This window comes from Natator depressus, chromosome 18, assembly GCF_965152275.1.
Source record: "Natator depressus isolate rNatDep1 chromosome 18, rNatDep2.hap1, whole genome shotgun sequence".
In the NCBI taxonomy this organism is placed as follows: domain Eukaryota; kingdom Metazoa; phylum Chordata; order Testudines; family Cheloniidae; genus Natator; species Natator depressus.
This window is the reverse complement of record NC_134251.1, coordinates 7268073-7287336: the sequence shown is the minus strand read 5'-3', so window position 1 is coordinate 7287336 and position 19264 is coordinate 7268073. Positions and strand designations below refer to the sequence as shown.

The window sequence follows — 19264 nt, the reverse complement described above, 5'->3', positions numbered from 1 at the left end:
CAAGTTCTTGGCTCTGCCACAGGCTCTCTGAGGGATCTTGGCCAAGTCACTTAGGGCCAGATTTTCAAAAGAGCTCAGGTCCCATTTCTGCACTAAAATAGGTGACCACATTTTTCAAGACAGTGCAGCACGTTGGGTGCTGGACTCTTGAAAATCTGGGCATAAGCTTCCCAGTAGAAGATGCCTAAATGGAGCCAGTGCTCTTTGGAAAATCTGGCCCCAAAGATGGGTGCTGAGTCCTTGAAACGCTTTAATCTTGCCACACCTCCGCTCCCCCACTGTGCAATTTCCCCACCTCAGAAGGAGGTTGTGAAGATCATTCCGTTCCTGACTGCGAGGCCCTCAGATACCCTAGTGATGGCTGAGGCGGGGGCAGGGGTCACGTCCGAGCACAGACAGGGACCTGCATTGAAGGCCGTTCCTCATGACGCAGGGTTTCTTGCTCAGTGTCATCTCTGGGGCGTTGTCAAAAGGCTCCTCTGCAGATTTGCCAGGGCAGCAGCAGTTCCAGGCTACGACAGCAATTGCACCTCCAAGCTGAAGTTTGTGAGGGTTGCTGCAGTGTTTTGTAGAAGGTGGTTCACCTGCATCCCAATTGCAAAGGCATGGGTGGGTTGCCAGGTGTCCGGTTTTCGACCGATGGGCGGGGAGAGGAGTGGGGGGCGGGGCCTCGAGGGAAGAGGTGGGGCAGGGCAGGGGAGGTTCTGGTGCTCAGCGTCCGGTTTTCACAAACTGGAAAGTTGGCCACCCTAGCATGAGCCGCAACTGCACAAATTAAACTGGGGGGGAGGGGGGGGAATAGAGAAATTCCTCCACCCGCCCTCTGCTCGGAGTTCTAATCATCTTTGGCGTCACATGTAGCTACAGCAGGTACACCACCGCCAGGCAGAAATGGGCCTTTCAAGGGGTCCTTTTAAGGCCCCCGCAAGACTTCACAGAATCCAGCAAGAAACAGGCCCTTGCATTCTGCACGGCCAGCACAGAGTTTTCTGCAATTCACTCAGCTCTTTTCATTTCGTTTTAAATCGCGTGGATGGTTCCATGAAAGACGCAGCCCTTTGGCTTCTGGCAGGTTGATCAGAATCCGCTGCTCGTTGCTCACCTAACATCCCAAACTGCCCTTTGTGGCAGCAGCTGGTTGGCAGGGGCAAGGCCGGTATTGCAGGGGAACCAGGTGCTGCCTCCAGGTGAGGAACACACAGCTGGCCAAGAGCTGGGCCACGCTACGACTGTCACACGCGACTTGGGGTGTCTGGTTGGAGACCGTCTGAAGGGGTTTCATTTTCAGAACATGATGAGCAAGCCCTCTCTGAACACCCTCGAAGGGGTCACCCACTTGGGCCACTCAGAGATTGAGCCACCCCAAATCACTCGTCACTTTTCAGAAGTTTGGCCATAATGCCCAAGAGCTTCAAAAGGATTTAGACACCGAACTCCCCTTGATTGCTACAGGGGTTAGGTGCTTAAAGACCTGAGCCGATGCTGAAGAGAGATGTAGGAGATTACAAAAAGAACTATTTGCACTGATGCCATAAGGTAAGGATCCAGATCCTCACCTGGCATAAAAAAAAAACAAAAAAACACAGCTCCATGGCCTTCAAGGCAGCTACGCTCATTTACACCAGTGGAGGATCTGACCCCAAGACTGGCCCAACCCTCCCCAGAATCCATGAACTAACCACGCTTCTGTATGCGACAGCAGATGAGATGCAGGAAAACTTATTAAGGAAAGGCTGCGCAAAAAAAATAAATAAATACATGCAGATTTGACATCTAATTAGCAAAATACTAGGGAATTGGTGTAAGCCGGATACTCTTCTCGTTTTTGACAGCGCCGGCCAGGCTGTCCCATTTCAAGGATGAATAGCTGGGACTATAAATCTGATAACTGCAGTGCTGAAAATGAAAATCAAATTGAAGCCATCAGAGGATCCTATTTTAAATTGATTTAGTCCTCGGACAAAATTTCCCTCTTCCCCTGTCCAGGATTCCTCTCGAGCAGACGGCTGGATGGAGTGACCTGTCGTTAGTGGCTGAGATGCACTGCAGCTGGGTGAATTGTCCTGCTCAAAGATTCGCTGCTCTCTGCTGCCTTTTCCCAGGACCCGGGCTCCACACCGTCCCAGCTGGTTAACCACCAAGCGCAGTCTAACTGGCACGGTTTTGATGGTACCGAATCAACGATTTTCAGAATTTTATTTTTTACAGGAAATTTCTAACGTTCAGCTGTGCGTTCCATCTTGGGGAAGAGGAGACCCCACTCTACAGGCCACCAGAGCAGTGTTTCATCCCAGGCAGAGCAGGGACTTGGTCTCCCACGTCCCAAGCTGGTGGCCCTAACCACCAGCACATATGTGCATGCCCACAAAATTCTGCTTTCACAAAAGCATTCAAAAGATTTTGGTTTTGATCGAATGCTGCACCTGGGTAACAGAATTGGCTGCCTCCGGCCAGCTCGGCTAATTGACTCCTGGGGTCTCTTCCTTCTCCACAGCCTGACCCTCCTCCTCTCCTCTCCTCCTGACCAGCAGCATAGTGGGCAAGGATGGAAAGACCAATTTCAGCTCCGATGCATCACTACAATCCTATCCACTACATGAACGAAGGATCTGGCAGATTTTGCAACAGAGCATGGCAGCAAATGTTGATCATATTAAAACGCCTCAAGGGTTAGTGCAGAGACATTTTAAATCAGCACTGAACCACGGCCAGCCAAGCTGGGAACTGGAGTTCGATTCCCAGCCAGAATCTCTCGCCAGCTGGTCTTGTAGCTGCATAGGCAGCACCATTCAATCCCTGAGCAGGGGGCATGATCCTGAGTTCTTCCAACAGCAACAAGAAGCTCCTTGGGGGTCCCGTTCAGTCCTCTGCCCAGTCAGAAGAAAGCAGAAGGAGCACGACAACCCAGGATGGAGGACCAGGAAGCAAAGAATTTGTTGAGTGAGAGGAAAGAATATTTTAGAGCTCGGGAAATCTTTGGTAATGACCCCTGACAGCCACTGGGTTACAACCCCTCCCCCCACCCTCATCCCCACTAGAATCATAGAATCACAAAAGATTAGGGTTGGAAGAGATCTCAGGAGGTCATCTAGCCCAACCCCCTGCTCAAAGCAGGACCAATCCCCAACTAAATCATCCCAGCCAGGGCTTTGTCAAGCCTGACCTTAAAAACTACAAAGGAAGGAGATTCCACCACCTCCCTAGGTAACCCATTCCAGTGCTTCACCACCCTCCTAGTGAAATAGCGTTTCCCAATCTCCAACCTAGACCTCCCTCACTGCAATGTGAGACCATTGCTCCTACACCTTCCAAGTAAACGTGGGTCAAAGCACAGTTGCAAGCAGAAAACACGTTTAAGCTGGTGGTTTGGGCTGAGTTTCACCTTGACTTGCTGGCATCATTCCACTTACAAATTCAAGGAGGTGCGTGACCTCGCTCAGAACAGCAGCCCAAACAGAATGTGTTGCATGAACCCTGAGAATTTAAACCAAACCGTCCCATGCTCTAGAAGCTTGGCCTGTAAAAGCCTGGACAGTCGAATTTCCAGAAGTACTTCTATGTCACATAGATGCAAGGCCTGCTGGAGGTCCGTCTCCAGCTCTCTCTCCGAGGACGACTACAATGGAGCGAGAGGTGCAGTTTCCAGTTCGCGCACACGTGCTCGTGATAGCAAGCTAAAAATAGCAGCACCCAGCCACGGTGAAGGGAGCCCAGCTGCCTCGAGGGTGATCCCAGCTGAAGCCTGGGCGTGTATGCAGGGCAGCTGGCCACTCCTGCCATCACCGCTATTTTTAGCATGCAGCTCAGAACTAGCGTACGGACCCCTACTGGCAACAACAGTTCCAGCTCCAGCCTAGACAAATCTGCCCCTGGAACATGTTTCTGAAGAATGCAGCACTTCCCCTGTAAGTGCCTGGCCACCATGGTGCCAGGGAAGACCCTTGCTGTACCAGAACCGATGGCCCCAGTGGGCAGACAGCTTGGCATTGGGCAGCAGCCATGTCTGGCCCGGTGGCAGTCTCTGCACATCTTTCAGGGCTGATGCTCCTGCAGAGCAGAGCGGGTAGGCTGGATGTCCGACACTTGAGCCTCAAGAATTATTCAGGGAACAAGCAAGGTGGTGCACGCCAGAGGAGCACGCAGCATTTGCATTTCTTGGGAAGGCTTCTTCCTGCCATCTGAAGTTTGGCACCAAGGGGGCTTCTATCAGATCTTCGCTTTCCCAACCCCGACCCTCCACGCCAATATTCCTTGGCTCATACCTTCCCCTGCCTGTCCTCGGGCAGATTAAAGTGAACCTAAAGCATCAGTTCAACAGAAGGACTCCCTGGGACAGCGAAATCTAGCCATTTCCACCAGCTCCTGTGCCCAACTGTCCACTCAGGGGCTTGCTCCTGTCGGGAGGAGACAGTCAGGGAGTGTAGGGGAGGTGCAGGAAGCCACCAGGTACGTCTTGTAACCTCTTCATTGATTATCATGCCTCCCACGCCAGCTATGCTATGCAACCAAGACAGGGAGGAAGGATGGTGTCGGGGTTTGGGTGCTGGGGTGGGGCTTGAGAGATCTGGGTTCAGAGATCTAAGTCACTTAGGCTGCGCTCGTCAAAGATAATTTGGCTCCTCACTGCCATTGAATCCAATGAGCCTAACTAGCTTTAAGGATCTGGGCCTTAGTTCTCCATCTGTAAAATGGGGATAACACGTTGCGCCCCTTCCCCCACCCTCTGCCTCTCCTGTCTGCATAGATGGCACAATCATCACAACAGGCCCTGGTCTCAACTGGGTGCTGCCACAGTGCAAACGATAACCCAGAGGACTGGCACTGTGTCTTTGAAGGGGACCCCATGTTCCCCTCCCTTCCCGTTTGAAGGCTGCGCTGTATTTCTGGACCTCAGACTACAGCGGGCTGCCAGAGGCATTACAATGGGACTGAGCTGGTGGCAGAGAGCCCCGACTCTAGGACTCATTTTCCTCCTCTTGGCCCACTCCGGGTTTGGAAGGTTCACCCGCTGGCTGCTGCACCCAGAAGATATTTGTATTGCAGAGAAGGACTGAGACGGCACCCAGAACTTCAGCTATGGGGGGAGGGAGCAACACCTTGAAAGGAACAGGACTGTAGCTTCCTGCGGGATTGTTCATCGCTGTTCCCCTGAAGAATGAAGGACAGAACCCCAGCTAATATAAATCTGGGTCACTCCATAGAAATCAATAGAGCTATGCTGATGTACCCCCACCAAGGAGCAGGCCCAGAGTCTTTAAAATGGTAAGCGGTGATCTCCCCTAGAATGGCTCCTCCATACATGCACCCCAAAACCTACCCATGTTTCCACATTGTCTGCTCCCCCTTTCCTGCCGGGATCTCTGCTGCCAGGCACATCGCTGAGGGCAGCTGCCCCTGGAGCCTTCTTGGGTGGGGTGAAGACAGAAGGACAGAGTGTCTGCAGTCACTGGTAGGGGATAGCCCCATAAGCAGGGAGAATCCAGCTGAGCGCCGCTGACTCCCAGCCCTGCTAGCTGTGGAGTGTGGAATCTCCTATTCCATTGCAGCTTTGCTGGGCGAGGAGACAGCTGCAGCAGCAATTGGTGTCGTCATCACCTCTTGCTGATTAGCAAGAAGGCAGCCAGCCTGTCGGGAGGCAGAGGCTGAAGGACCTACCAGGTTTCTTCTTCTCCTCTAGATGGAGGCGTGGAAAACACGGGGCTGCCCTGTGGTGTTCATCCAACAAAGGGGCAGGCGCAGGCTGTTTAGACTCCCCAAGCTCCATGGCTCATTAAGTAACAAGCCCCCGCTAAGTCCTTTAGAAGCTAAACCCATTCAATGAAGAGGTGTGTTTGCACAGACCAAGTCCAGATCCTTGGCTCCCCTTCCAAAGACCTGCAACACCTGCTATGCTGAAGGCTTTCGCGCCCACAGGCTGCACCAAAAATTGCATTCCAGGGTTTGCAATAAGAACTCCTGATGCTAGTGACGGCTTCCCCCCCCATGTGCCTTTTGGATCTTTGGCCCTGGCTAGACATCAAGCCTGGGCCAACTGCTCTAACACAAGCCACGCAAAACTCTCAGAAGCTCAGTGAACTGCGTCCCTTCCCAGCACAGCTCGCTGCCCAGACACCAGAGCCAGAGCGGCGCCCATCCCATCATCCACTCTAGTCACGACATGGGGGCCGACAGCGAATGGCATGAAAACAGCTGTTCAATGGCACAGAGCACTTGGAAGAGGATCCCAATCCAGCTGAAAACACACAGGTGGAATGGAGGCAATCAACATGTAGGAATTTGGCAAGACAAAGCATAACAACCACCCTCTTTACACAAAGCCCATGCTGGGGATCTCCAGTCACAAGGACTTAGGTGGTTGGATTTATCCCAGAAAGAACCTCTAGTAACATCATCCCCCAGCCCCATTGTTTCCAGTTTTGCAGATGACAAGGTCATCCACACACGACACCGGGCACAGAGTGTACGGCCTTCGCCTCTGAAACAGCAGGCCCCTGCTGTCTGAGCTAAAGGAAACGCTCTGTCAGCCATAGCAGGGCTGTGTGTGGGAGACAGCCACACCTAGCTAGGGCTCAAGCGTTTGCACTGATGGGATAGGTGTCTGCTTGGCAGGCCTGGAGACTGGAATTCTGTGCCAACACCAGAGTCAACGACAAAGCAAGCTTCCCCCAGCATCCTACCCATTGCCAAGGTGGCTCAGCCCTGAACAGAGGGGATTGGGTCTGAGGACACAAGGCGATCACACCAGACTTGTCTTCACTGCAGAGTTAACTCATGTGTTGCCCCCAACTCGAGTCCCGCCCACACACACAAACACTTCACTCCAACTGGATGGCACGAGAGGGGGGTATAGGCTCAAACCCAAGTGAGAGGAGTAACTCAAGCGGAGTCAGCTTGAATTAACTCCGCAGTGAAGAGAGACCTAGTGGCCAAGCTTAGTTAAGCCCAGGCCTTTGCTGTCACTGGCCACAAGGACAGACGGATCTCTCAACACATTTCAGCACCTGCCAGACAGAAACCTAATGCAGCCAGACTAGAGCTGGTCAGGAATTTTTCAATGTAACGTTTCTTCATCACAGAATGTGGATTTCTCAACCCCGAAACTTTTCCCGCAAAAGAGATTGTTTCAAGAGAACTTTAGTCAGGAAGTGCTCTCCAGTCCAGAATGGGATTTCGGCTCCAAACACCCTCCTGCCCACACAGCCCCATGGTTATGGCGCTCACCTGGGATGTAGGAGACGAGGGGAGAATCAGGTTTAGAAAACCTGACCTATGGGGAAAGGCTAAAAAGACTGGACCTGTTAAGTGTTGAGAAAAGACACTGAGCGGGGACCTGATACTAGTCTTCAAATACATGAAGGGCGGTTATAAACAGGGCTGTGATCACTTGTTCTCCATCTCTGCTAAAGGTAGGACAAGTCGTAATGGGCTTAATCTGCAGCAAGGGAGATATAAGTTAGATATTAGGGGTATAAAGGCCAGTTGAGCTCTAGAGTAGGTTACCAAGGGAGGCTGTGGGATCCCCATCACTGGCGTTTTCAAGAACAAGTTGGACAAACGCCTGTCACGGGTGGTCCAGGTTTTCTTGGTTGTACCTCAGCGCAGGGCCTGGACTTGGTGACTTCTCAAGGACACTTCCAGCCCCATGCTTCTAGGATTCTTGTGACCTGGAATTGGGTTTCCCACATCCCAGCTGAGGGCCCGACCACCGCTATTTTGGTGGGGGCAGCTGTCTGGTATGTCATGGAAAACATGGAAAGCTTGCGGGGTTCGTCCCTATGCCAAAGCAGGCACCCTTTGAAACAGTGTAAATCCTCGTGGCTGGGAAAGCTGTTTCCTGCCCAGCTCAAAACCAAGGCCCAGAGGTACATGCATCACATCGTCTGCAGGGCACCCCAGCTGAACCCCACGCGACCGGCCAGCGAAGCTCGAGAGAACACAGTACCCGTCGGACTGCAATGTGCGCCCCCTTTTTATTCCTGCACTTCCGGATGCCACAATATATACAGATGGTTTTATTTATACCCGTAACAATATACAGAATTAGATTTATATATATATATATATATATTCATATATTCACACACAGACACACAGACGCTCACACCCCCTCCAGAAGGGACGCGCCCAAGAGCTCAGCAAACCTCCTCAGCCCGCAGGGAGGGTGCTGCTCCCGACGCACCCCGCAACGGTAAAAGAACCCCCCAAAAAATGAGCTGGTTTCTCAAGAAAAAGAATAGTACATTTGAAAAAAAGTCTTTAAAAAAAGGGGAGCAAGGAGGGGTGTTCATTTGTTTGGTAAGTGGAAGAGGCTTCACCCCCTCCTGAGCAGCGGGCAAGTCATTCCCTAGGTCGGCCTGGGACGGTAGCAGATACAATCCCAGCATTCCCTGGTGCAGGCCGCTCCTCATGGGGCTTGGCACGAGTCTGGAGCCAGAGTTAGCCACCCTAAGTGCTGCGTTGCGGGTAGCGGATGCCGTCGACGCTATAGCATCAAAGGGACCTGCCATATGAGAAGAGTGCTGTCCGTCTCGCTGCAGGCCGGCAGCTTGCTGCTGGGGTTGAAATTTCGATAGCCCCGCCCGCCGGAGATGATGGCCACCGAGGAGATCTCCTTGCGGTGAGTGTCCCGGGTGCACGGCCTGCTCCGCACCCAGATGTCCGGGTCGTCGGCCATTTCATAGATGGAGCCGTCCTCCTCGCTGTGCTCCAGGGTGCTCCCGCCCGGCGCCGGAGGGGCATCTTTCACCGAGAGCAGCTGCCCGGGCAGGTGGGAGGTGGAGTGGAGGCGGTACTTCAGGAGGATCCCCTTCTTCCTCATCTCCCCGGCCGGGGGCTTGTCGAGGGCAGACAGCTCTGGAGACGGGCCGTCCGGCTTCTCCTCCTGGCCGCCCTCCTCCTCCTTGTCGTTCTTCAGCACGTCCGGGGCCAGGGTGCTGATGGCCACGGCCAGGAATTCCACAGGGCCACAGTGGCCATTCAGAGAGACCATGCCTTTCCCTGGGAGAGGAGCCGGGAGGAGAGAGAGAGAGAGAGAGAGGTTTTATTAACAGGAAACGCTTCAGAAAACAAATCAAGTTCACGCCTCATAAATATTGGAAGGCTCGTCTGCCGAGTCCCAGCGGCTCCCTGCTGCCTCGATAACAAGAGCACGTTATTCTGAGATGCACAGACGGGCCCGAGCTCTCCGCTCCTCACCGTTAACCCTGCGCGAGTGAGGAGAGCAGGGGCCAGTGCGCTCAGCCCTCCGTGATGTGCATGAGCTGCATAGCCGGCCCAACGGCCCAGATCCTCCTAATTTTCACTGAAATCATTAAGGGGATCTGGGCTGACGTGCTGCGTGCGCCTGCTGGGTCTGGCTATGCCACTCCCAGCCTTTCCCATCTGAGCCAATGGCTCCCCATTCCACCCCCTCTGATTCTGCCTACAGTCCCAAGTCCCCTCCCACCTCATGGCCCCGGGACTCCCTGTTCCCTGACTATGTGCTGTGCCCCCTTTTACCCCCCCCCCCAGGTGCGACTCAAGGTTCATATTAATGGGGGGGGAGGGGAATGCTGGGAAATCCCAGTGGCCAGTCCTGAAAGGGAAGCTCAGCCCACCCGTTGTGGTCGTGATGGGGACAGTTTTGACCCAGCGACGGTAACACATCCTCTCTTGGGGATCAGATGGTGCCCAAGCGGGGCTGTTTGCTGACATTCAGCAGCACCTGCTGGGGGGGTGGGAGGGAATAGAGGGGAAATACAGAGCGTTTCCAGCCCTGGTACCCACAGCTCCACCAGGGCACCCCAGCCCTGACCTGCAGCCCTTCTAGTTCATCCCTGGAGTTTACCATGCCCTTTCCTTCCCCAGGTGCAGTGAAGAATGACCCTGTCTCCCAGTGGCTGAGCCAGGGAGCATGGGGCTGCTGTCTGAGATAGGACCCAAAGGGTTTCATTCTGGCCTTTTGCCCCACGTGTCCCATGCTGGAAGGGGCTGGGAGGTACAACACACATTAAAGTCTCCTCCATGAGAACCCCCATGGTGTGCGACAAGGCAACAGATCTCCATGGTCCCATTCAGTTTGTCCAGGACTCAGCCCAGGGAGGGAGAGTGCCCATGAACACAAAGCAACATGCCAGGCTTTCATTTTGTAATGTGCGCCTGATGGGCATAGGAGGGCACCGAAATGCACTGGTGCACCCATGTGCCAGGGCGGGGGTGTTACGCAAACACATGGATAAATACGGGACATTCCAGGACAAGCAACGCTTACGGCTTCCAGTCCTGAGACCCATGCAAGTGGCAACGCTTCCCGCAGCACAGCGCCTTCGAGCAGCGCGTCCGGGCATCGATTTACCGCTGGCTCAGTGCGCTGCTTGAGTCACCGGTGCCACCTCTGGCAGGGCCCGGGGCTTTTCTGGGAGGCGTCCCACCCCAGCACTGAGCCGGCCACGCTAAACCCCGCTGAGCTGCGCAGATCCCAGTGGAAACATGCTCTGGAGCTCGCGACGCAAGCTGACAAAACAGACGCGCTAGCCCAGAGCCCGCAGCACGACAGGCTGGATTTCCAGGGCTGCGTTCGGTCTCGGCTGGGATCTGCGAAGGAATCCAAGGGAGAGATGTGCCCAAATGCCACTGGGATGCCATGGGACTTGGAGGGCCATGGTCCCTTCGCCTCATTTGCAAATCCCAGTGCTAGCACTTTGCTTGCCCTGCAGGACGTGCGAAGGAGCCAGCTGCAACGTCTCTGCAGTCCCACAGCGATTCTCCACCAGTCCCCCGGGTGCAGCTTAACCCTAGCTTGGCAGGCATCTACTAGCACCAACGCAGAGCAGACGATCTCCCTCCTGGCCCAGCTGAGAACCCTCCGCTCTGCCCAGCCCAGCTCCCAGGGGCAAGATGTACCAGAAGAGCAGACTCACCAGTGATTTTGGGGATGCCCTCCAGCCTGGGCACAGGCAGTAACACGATGATGCCCTGGTCCGTGCCAACCCACAGGAGCCCCTGGCAGATCAGCAGGCTGGTGACACGGACGTTCTTCTGGCCTGTTGGGGGAGAGTAAGGAGTGAATGTCGATCTGCCCCAGGGAGAGGCTGCAGCCGTAGGTGGTGGCGGAGGTGAGACAGGCACCAGGAGACGAGCACTCCGACAGCAGCAAGCTTGGGGATAAGAGCCAGCAGGATGCCAAGGGGCATTAACTGGCACCATCAGGCAAGGGGGGATTGGCACGAGAGGGGCTAGGGACAAGCCAGCTCCAAAGGGAGCACGACAACACAGCATCAGCAGGGGACGCTGAAACGGAACAAGGGGCCAGCTTGGCTGGGGGACGGCGGGGAAAGCAGAGCACCGCCCGCACCCACCCAGCGCCCTGGCCCAGCAATGGTGCTGCCCAAGAGCTGGGGCTAGGAGACGCCAGCATGCAGCACGTGGCGAGGGCCCCGGTGCCAGCACTGGCAAAGCTCTGACGGCGCGATTCCAGAGCCATGTTTTACACTCTGAATGCATGAGTGCCTCTCCCTTGCAAGAACAGAATACCCTGTTGTTTCTCGGCACCGACAATGAGACGGATAATTCGCTGCCATGAATTAACATGTTTTTGATGTCAGTCCAGATTAGCTCTTCCCGCGTGATCAGTGCTGCGCTGTCTTTTCATTTTAGCAGCAACGTTCAAGAGAACAAGGGAGGGGGAATCGGGCGGCTCAGCGAGGATGCCTGTCTCCTCTCTCCAGCGCTGACACACCTGAGGGCGGCTGGGAGGCGGGGAGGAGAGGCCCTAGCAGAGAGAAGGGTAGGTGGCAGGGCGAGGCTCCATAGGGGAACCCAAACAGAGGAAGATTTCTCCGTCCCACCAGGGGCCGGGGCCGGCTAGTAAAAATCCACCCAATGCGATCACTGCACGGAGGGGCGGGGTGGGGGGGGCAGGGCTGGCTCATATCACACATGTGGGGGGCAGGGATCCGGCAAGCCACCCCGCAGGGCAGGACGAATGACGAGCGGGATGCTTAGTGCACAGTGCTAGGATGTACAAGCCATTTTGTGCCAACCAGGGTCCCTGTGCTTGCGATGGAGAGGCCCCTGGGGAAATAAGACATGCCCCCCCTTTATCTCAGCCCAGGATGAGATAAAGGACACAAGCAGACCGGGGGGGCAGGAAGGGAAGCCCTCCCAGGTATAAGGAGGGGCAGGGGTGGGCACAGGAGCACCAACAGGGACCGAGGCCCCCGGCTATATGCAATAGCAAGGGGGCTAGGGAGGAGCAGGCAGCCCCACTGAGCTGCAGAGCAGGAGGGCGCCAGAGCAGGACAGGTGGCCTCCCACCATTCCCAAGCACTGCAGGAGAAGGGCAGCTGCTCCGACCCCCTTAAGCAGCCGCCTCCTCCACTCCAACCACGAGCCCAGCTGCGCATCCTGTCCTCCCCACCCCCAGCTCAGGGCTGAAGGCTTGGCCCCCAGCCTCCCCCGCCCCCCCCGTTCTCAGTACACATTCGGTTGCCCACCTTTCCCTGCACACGCTGTGAAATGCTCCCCGCCTCCTGCTAGGCTCCCACCAGGCCTCATCCATGATCGGCGCCCTCCCCACCCCTCTCCCCCATCTAGGAGCTAGTTCAAAATTAAAACACATTCCCTCGACGAACAGTAAAAAAAACAAAACAAAAAAAAAACCAAGGAGCGCAAGCAGAAGGAGAGGAGGTGGCTTGAGAGCCGTGTTTTGAGCACCCTTCCCTGAGCCTCAGTGTCCCCTGGCACCCTTTGTTCATCTTGTCTGTTTAGACTGTAAGCTCTGGGGCAAAGGCAACCAAGCGAGGCGACCATACTGGTTAGGGGTATGATTTTTTCTTTGTCACTGAAATAGCTCTACCAGAAAAAACAGTTACGTACCAGGACCAACCCCAGGGTGGACATAGTTACAGTGATATAGCGGCGGCAGTGTGGCCCAGTGGCTAAAGCACTGGACTAGCACTCAGATCTATTCTTCGACTCTGCCACTGGCCTGGGCAACTCACTCTCCCCCCCCCGTCCCTCAGTTTCCCCATCTGTAAAATGGAGATAATGGTACTGACCTGGGGCTTTGAGGTCTGCTGATGAGCAGTGCTATATGAGAGCTAGGGATTAGTAATAAATGGGTACATCGTATCCCCCTGCCTGTTTGGGAATTAGCAATACCAGTGTAATTGTGTCCACGCTGATGGGGGTGGAACCGCTTGAACTAAACTGGTATAGTTTAAAACGGTTCCACTTGCTCGTGCAGACAAGGCCTAAGCGTCTGTGCAGCGCTGAGCACAACAGAGCCCCGATCGCCGGTGAGACCTCTTGGCAATCCCATTAATAAGATCCTTAACTCTTCAGAGCTCTTTTGCAGCTGGGCTCCCCCGGCTCGCTCCAAGAAAGGAAAAGCAAGACATCAAAAAAAAAAAAAAAGTAAGATTTCTAATGGCAAATAAATATTTTATCACCGCGACTTAACACTGCAGCGTTGGATTCACCGAAGCAATATATCTGCTGAGCTACGTGAGAAAGCCGGGGCTCTCCGCGAAGACTTTATTAATGACCTGTCTGGTTAAAAAGGATGAGGGCGCTTAAGTTCAAAAACGCATTAATGCCAAAACCCTCACTCTCCCAGGAAGAAAAGGAAGTGATCAATTTTTTAACATGCCCTAAAAAAAAAACAACCCCCCCCCACCTACCCACTTACACGACGACTGCCTTTATTAAGAATTAAACAATTACTCCTGTTCATCACTGGAGTGAGGGGTGGGGACACCGACCTTCAGAGCCGAGGGGCGTGGGGGGGGGCGGAGGGGGGTGACATTTCAGAATTCTTCCCAGTTGATTTCCCTGCTCTTAAAGGGCCGCTGGTGCTTTGGGTGAAATGAGCGATAGGTATGGAGCAGAACTTCTCGATCCCAACACCCCCTTTGAAGTTTGGGTCCGAAATCCAGGGCTCCAGCCCGTTTCTAAAGGCGAGCTTCAGGCCTGGTCCTCACTGGTGGGACTGCCCTGATTTCAGCCAGAGGCGTAGCTGCATCAGGGCAATTCTAGACCGCAGTCAGACAGGGGGTATGTCTGCAGGGCAATCCCAGGGCGTGACTGCAGGTCCAGTAGGCACACCCCAGCTAGCTTTAATCTAGCTCGCTCGGGCCCTGGAGGCGTGACGAGGCACCGCAGAGGGCTTCAGCGCAGGCTGGACGAGCCCAGCTGGAACCCTGCGTAATCACGCGTTCGGCCGCAGCACTGTTACTCTGGTATCCCAGCCAGCTAGATTAGAACTAGTGGGTGCGTCCACTCGAGTGGCAACCACAGCCCGTGATTACAGTTCAGACACACACGCAGCTGGATCAGTGCAAAACAGTTTTACCCTCTGTGCACTACGCATCTGCACTGGTGCCCTTGTGCTGGGAGCTGGAATGTGGGCAAACCCCCCCCAGTAGAAAAGGCCTTAAAAGCCAGCATCGATTCTATTTTCGGATTTTCTATAGCCGCAGTATAGAGGCTCAATCCACGAAAACTGTATTAAATCAGAAACTGCCCCTCCTCGTTAGTCTCAGCAGAGGCCAAGGAATGAATGGGGCATAAACCTCTCATTCTTCCAGGGGCTCAAGTCCTTCCAGGTCAGGATGGTTAGCAGGGCAGCCTGGGGGCGGGGGGGAGAGGAGGGCATAGGGTGACCAGATGTCCCAATTTTATAGGGACAGTCCCGATTTTTGGGTCTTTTTCTTATATAGGCTCCTATTACCCCCCACCCCCATCCCAATTTTTCACATTTGCTGTCTGGTCACCCTAAGAGGGCACGACCTATCGCTATTCTGTGGATAAATGCAGAACTTCCCTTTCAGGGGCTGCCAGCTCACAATTGCCTCTGTTTGGGAGTCAATCCCCCAGAATGCATTTCTCATCCCCGCAGCCCACTAAAAGAAATCCTTTAGCACTGAAAAGCATTTGCATGACAACAGGATCTTTGTTTCCACTGAGCTCACTAGCTCCTGACTTCTCATCGGCCCATTAGATGTGGTTAGTTTTTGCGATATCGCTATCGGTTGCCTTGAAAACAACTGACGGCACAAACGTACGATTGCAATTTAGAGAGGGGTGGGGGGAAATGGGAGGGATTGGCAGATGAGCCGGTGAGAAGCAAGAGATCCTGTTCTACGCGGACGACCCTGGTAATAAAATAATAGCAAACAGATGAGAACGCAGAAGAGGTGATCTCTGGGTAGAACTTTCTCCGGGAGGGATCAGTAAAGGACTTTAAGATCTAGCGCCTTGCCTAAATGAGGGAAACTTGCAGTGATGTGAACTACAGCAGCGTGCAAACTTCTAAAGTGTGTCCATTGCAGTAGTGCAAAAATGTGGCAGGCCCTAATGTGACAGGCCCTGGTGCAAATTCCAGTTTGCACCAGCGTAGAGTATCTGCACTAGAGGTTTCCACCAGTGCAACTGTATCGATGTCATGACACTGGTGCAAGTTTCCCCAGGCAGCCAAGCACTAGGATTTTGTCTGTGTCTTTTTAAACAGTGCATGAGAATTGTGCGCTCATGAAAGATGCCAGCCTGACGACCAAAGAGACTCAAGTTCTGTATGTAACCACAGAGCAGGGACCAGGAAAACTCCCCCCCTCCCCTGGCTGCCCTGCCAATGTGCCTCACCCCTGACACGTGGGGACTGGCCCTCTCTCGGGATGAGGAGGGAGCTCAGTGGATGACTGTGCACGACTTGACTTGTCAGCAGAGGCTGCCAAGAAGTGAGGGTGGTTCCACCGGGACCCTGACACAGCCCGCAAATCATTTCACTCTGTGCTGAACAGCCTTCCGCAGGGCAGGCGTTTGGCATCACCTGCGTCTTCATCAAGTTTAAATGTGACCGAGTGAAGTAATTAGGCCACATGGATACTGACAACAAGAGAGTGTTTAACAAAGCCGAAACAATGAAGTTATACTTGTCATAAACACCCCCCTCCTCCCAGCAGGCTCCTCCCTCATCCACAGACCTCAAAGCACTTGACAAAGGTGGAGAAGGATGACTAGTCCTATTTTTAAGCTGGGGAAACTGAGGCACCGGAAACTTTCCCTAAACGCTCACGGTCGCACTGTAAATAAATGGCCGAGCTGGGAGATAGAACCTAAGTCTCCTGAATCAGAGGGGGAGGCAAACAAGTATCATTCCCATTTTACGAGAGGAGAAGCCAAGGCAGTTCTGTGCTTCAACCACAGAGCTACCCCTCTGTATTAGTCAGGACAGGCATCTGGGATCATCTTGCCGTCTAATGGCCAGAGGACTTGCCAAGAATCCCAACGCTGCTGTGGGCTTGGGGGTAAACGGTCCCGAGTCCCCCGTCTCTGGTGAGCTGCTGATCACGGCTCTAGGGTGAGACGTGCTGGTTGCGGGGTGGGGGGGTGGACAGGGACCAGAGACAGAACAAGCTCCTCCCCGAGGGAAGGCAGACGAGTTACGGGCGGCTGCACCACACCTGGCAGCACAGCACGAAGGATCACTCCAGTCATTTTAACCTGGGGGGGACCAGGCCCCTTTTCAGACGGTCCCTCGCTGGGGTACAGTCCCGGCCCTTTAAGAGTCATCCTAGAGAATCCACCCTGCGGGCAGCTCCCTGAGTTGCTGTTTGAAAGGAAAGAAGTACTTGTGGCACCTTAGAGACTAACCAGTTTATTTGAGCATGAGCTTTCGGATGCATAGCATATCGTGGAAACTGCAGAAGACATTATATACACACAGAGACCATGAAACAAAACTTCCTCCCACCCCACTCTCCTGCTGGTAACAGCTTATCTAAAGTGATCATCAAGGAGGGCCATTTCCAGCACAAATCCAGGTTTTCTCACCCTTCCCCCCCCCCACACACACTCAGAGAAGGCCAGGAGGAAATTTAAAGGGCCAGGCTTGTCATTTTAACGCAGTCTCATAGACTATCAGGGTTGGAAGGGACCTCAGGAGATCATCTAGTCAAACCCCCTGCTCAAAGCAGGCACAATCCCCAATTTTTTTTGCCCCAGATCTCTAAATGGCCCCTCAAGGATTGAACTCACAACCCTGGGTTTAGCAGGCCAATGCTCAAACCACTGAGCTATCCCTCCCTTCTCCTTCTCCTCCTCTCCCGGGATTGGTTCTCCAATGCTTTGCAAGGGTGAGTGTGGGCAAAAGGATCCATGCTCCGAAGTGGGGGGTTTCTCCCCGCATCTCCCACACCCCACTTTCCCCCCCCCATTCACCCTTCCCACTCCACCCCCTCCCTCTGCCCTCCAGCAAAGCAGGCTATAAATACTCTGCGGGCACCCAGCGGCTCCACATCGGCTGGGGAGGAGGCAGGGGAGGACCACAGCCATAGGGGTCAGTCCAGAAAGGGGCCTCGTCTGTCAGGCCGCTGGTAAAGCGGGGACCAGCTTTTCAAATCACCAGCTAAGAATCCCGGCCAAACACGCAGCAAGAAAGATGCTTCCTTATAGCAACAGCATATGCAGGCATCAGACAAAGGCCGTTTCCCACAGCAGCGGTCGCAGCCCATCTGGCTCCATTCACTGAGCAATTAGCTGGAGTTCTGCAGCGTGTCCGGCCCACACGCCTCTTTAATGATAAACACGGCCCCTTCCCAGCACTGCTTCGGGGCTGAGGCAGGGCTCGGGACAGAGATGCTGCCAAGCGGCTTTTCCCCCTGAACGCAGGGGGTTGTTTATTTCAAGGGGTGAATGTTCCCGCCCCAGGGAGGGTGGGTTTGGCCCAATCTGCCGTGTGCGTCCCGTCTGAACGGGATGCCCGCAAAGCTTATGGGAGCAGGGCCGGAAGGGGTCGTTTCTCTGCCGATCTTCACCCCCCTGCCACGAGACGCTACCGACACGCTGATCCTCATGCAAAAAATCGGCCTCGTTCCTGGTTATAGCATGGGAGGGATGCGGGGGTGGAGAAGGCAAACTCCTCTCCAGCCTGCAGCTACACTGGTAAGAGACCCTGGCCCCACGCCCCGCAGCTGGCCCCGCTGGCGGGGTTTGGCTCAGAGTCAGCGTCCGGCCATCTGGACAAAGCAGTGTGCGTCCAAGCAGAGCAGCGAGCTCAACTGGAGAAGGTGCTACCTGACCAGTTAATCCACACAGGGCAATGGGATCAAGGGCATGCGCAAGGAGGGGGCGGGGCAAGCCGGGGCACAGGGGCCCCCGATCAGTGGGAGCACAGAACTCCTCTGGGGCCAGGGCAGGGAAAGCGAGCTCCTCTGGCCTGGAGGTGACAGCTCCACCAGCCCCGGGGTGAACCAGCTCCTCCGACCGTGCCAGGGGCAGCTTCTCCAGCCACATCCAGGGGGAGGGAGACAGTCTCTCCAGCTGCAGGGGGCACAGAAAATGCCCCTCCAAAAGCAGCCATACTGATTCCAGTGCATGCCCCTGAACAGGATGGAGGAGAGTTTGGAATGGGAACGGACCATGTGGACAAAGGGAAGTGGAGAGGAGGCTTAAAGCAGAAAGGGTCTACAGTGCAACAAAGTGGTGTGTGAGCACCACTGCTCCCTAGTGGTTAGTATCAGAACTGCTCAACTGTGTGTCATAAGCCCCTACACTGCTAACCGGAGGATCAGGGTTCAGGGATCAGGCACAGCATGGCAACAACCGTGACGTTCCGGTTGGGCCATGGGTTCCTGGCAATAAGCAAGGGAGGGAGAAGAGAATCTGAAGTCCAGAGAAAAATCCAGCCAGCCTGCTCAGAACAGCACCCCCTGCTGCTCGTAGGCGGGAAGTGCTCTCTCCAGAGAGAGACAATGGATGTCTTGGGAGTGGCATGAACACCGCGGAAGCTCTACTCCACTAATCAGGGCAGAACATGTTCTTGGCACTAATCGTCTCAGGGCTGATTTTCTTTGCTGGTTCGCAGGGAGGAAGAACGGGTCTTTCCCCAAAGATCAGCATTGCAGACCTCCAGCAAACTCACCTCCTCCCCGCGGCATCTCCCTGCAGTCACGCCCACTCTGCGGCTACGACAAAGCCAGGCCTGACCCCTGCCAAAGCTCTGCCGCTGGGCCCCACGGGTGCTAAAGCAGCCTGCCTCACCCCAGACACAAGGGCCCCTTCCACATGGACCCACGGCCTGCACACTGGGATGAATAAGCTGGAGGAGGTCACCGAATCCACACCTCCCTGAGAACAGCTGGCTCCTGGCCGCCAGGTCATTGCCAGCAACTGTTACTGTCACAGCATGTGGCCAAGACGACATCCAGCCTTCCCATTTCCAGAGGGTCAAGCGCTTCCCATGGAGATGCTCCCCTGCTCCTCACGGCCTCTCTACCACCCCAAG

The 19264-nt window shown here is 54.7% G+C and overlaps 1 protein-coding gene across 7 annotated transcripts in view; it reads right to left on the bottom strand.

Moving 5' to 3' along the window:
- Positions 1-7967: 7967 nt before the first annotated feature.
- Positions 7968-19264, bottom strand: part of ARHGEF10L (Rho guanine nucleotide exchange factor 10 like) — a 159966-nt gene continuing 148669 nt past the window's right edge. For all 7 annotated transcript variants that reach the window (XM_074934021.1, XM_074934020.1, XM_074934024.1 and 4 more), the window contains 2 exons: positions 10899-11021; positions 7968-8997 (listed from right to left, as the gene is read on the bottom strand). In XM_074934021.1, the coding sequence (XP_074790122.1) occupies positions 8483-8997; positions 10899-11021 (638 nt within the window). In that variant the 3' untranslated portion in view covers positions 7968-8482. The remainder of the gene's footprint in view (positions 8998-10898; positions 11022-19264) is intronic.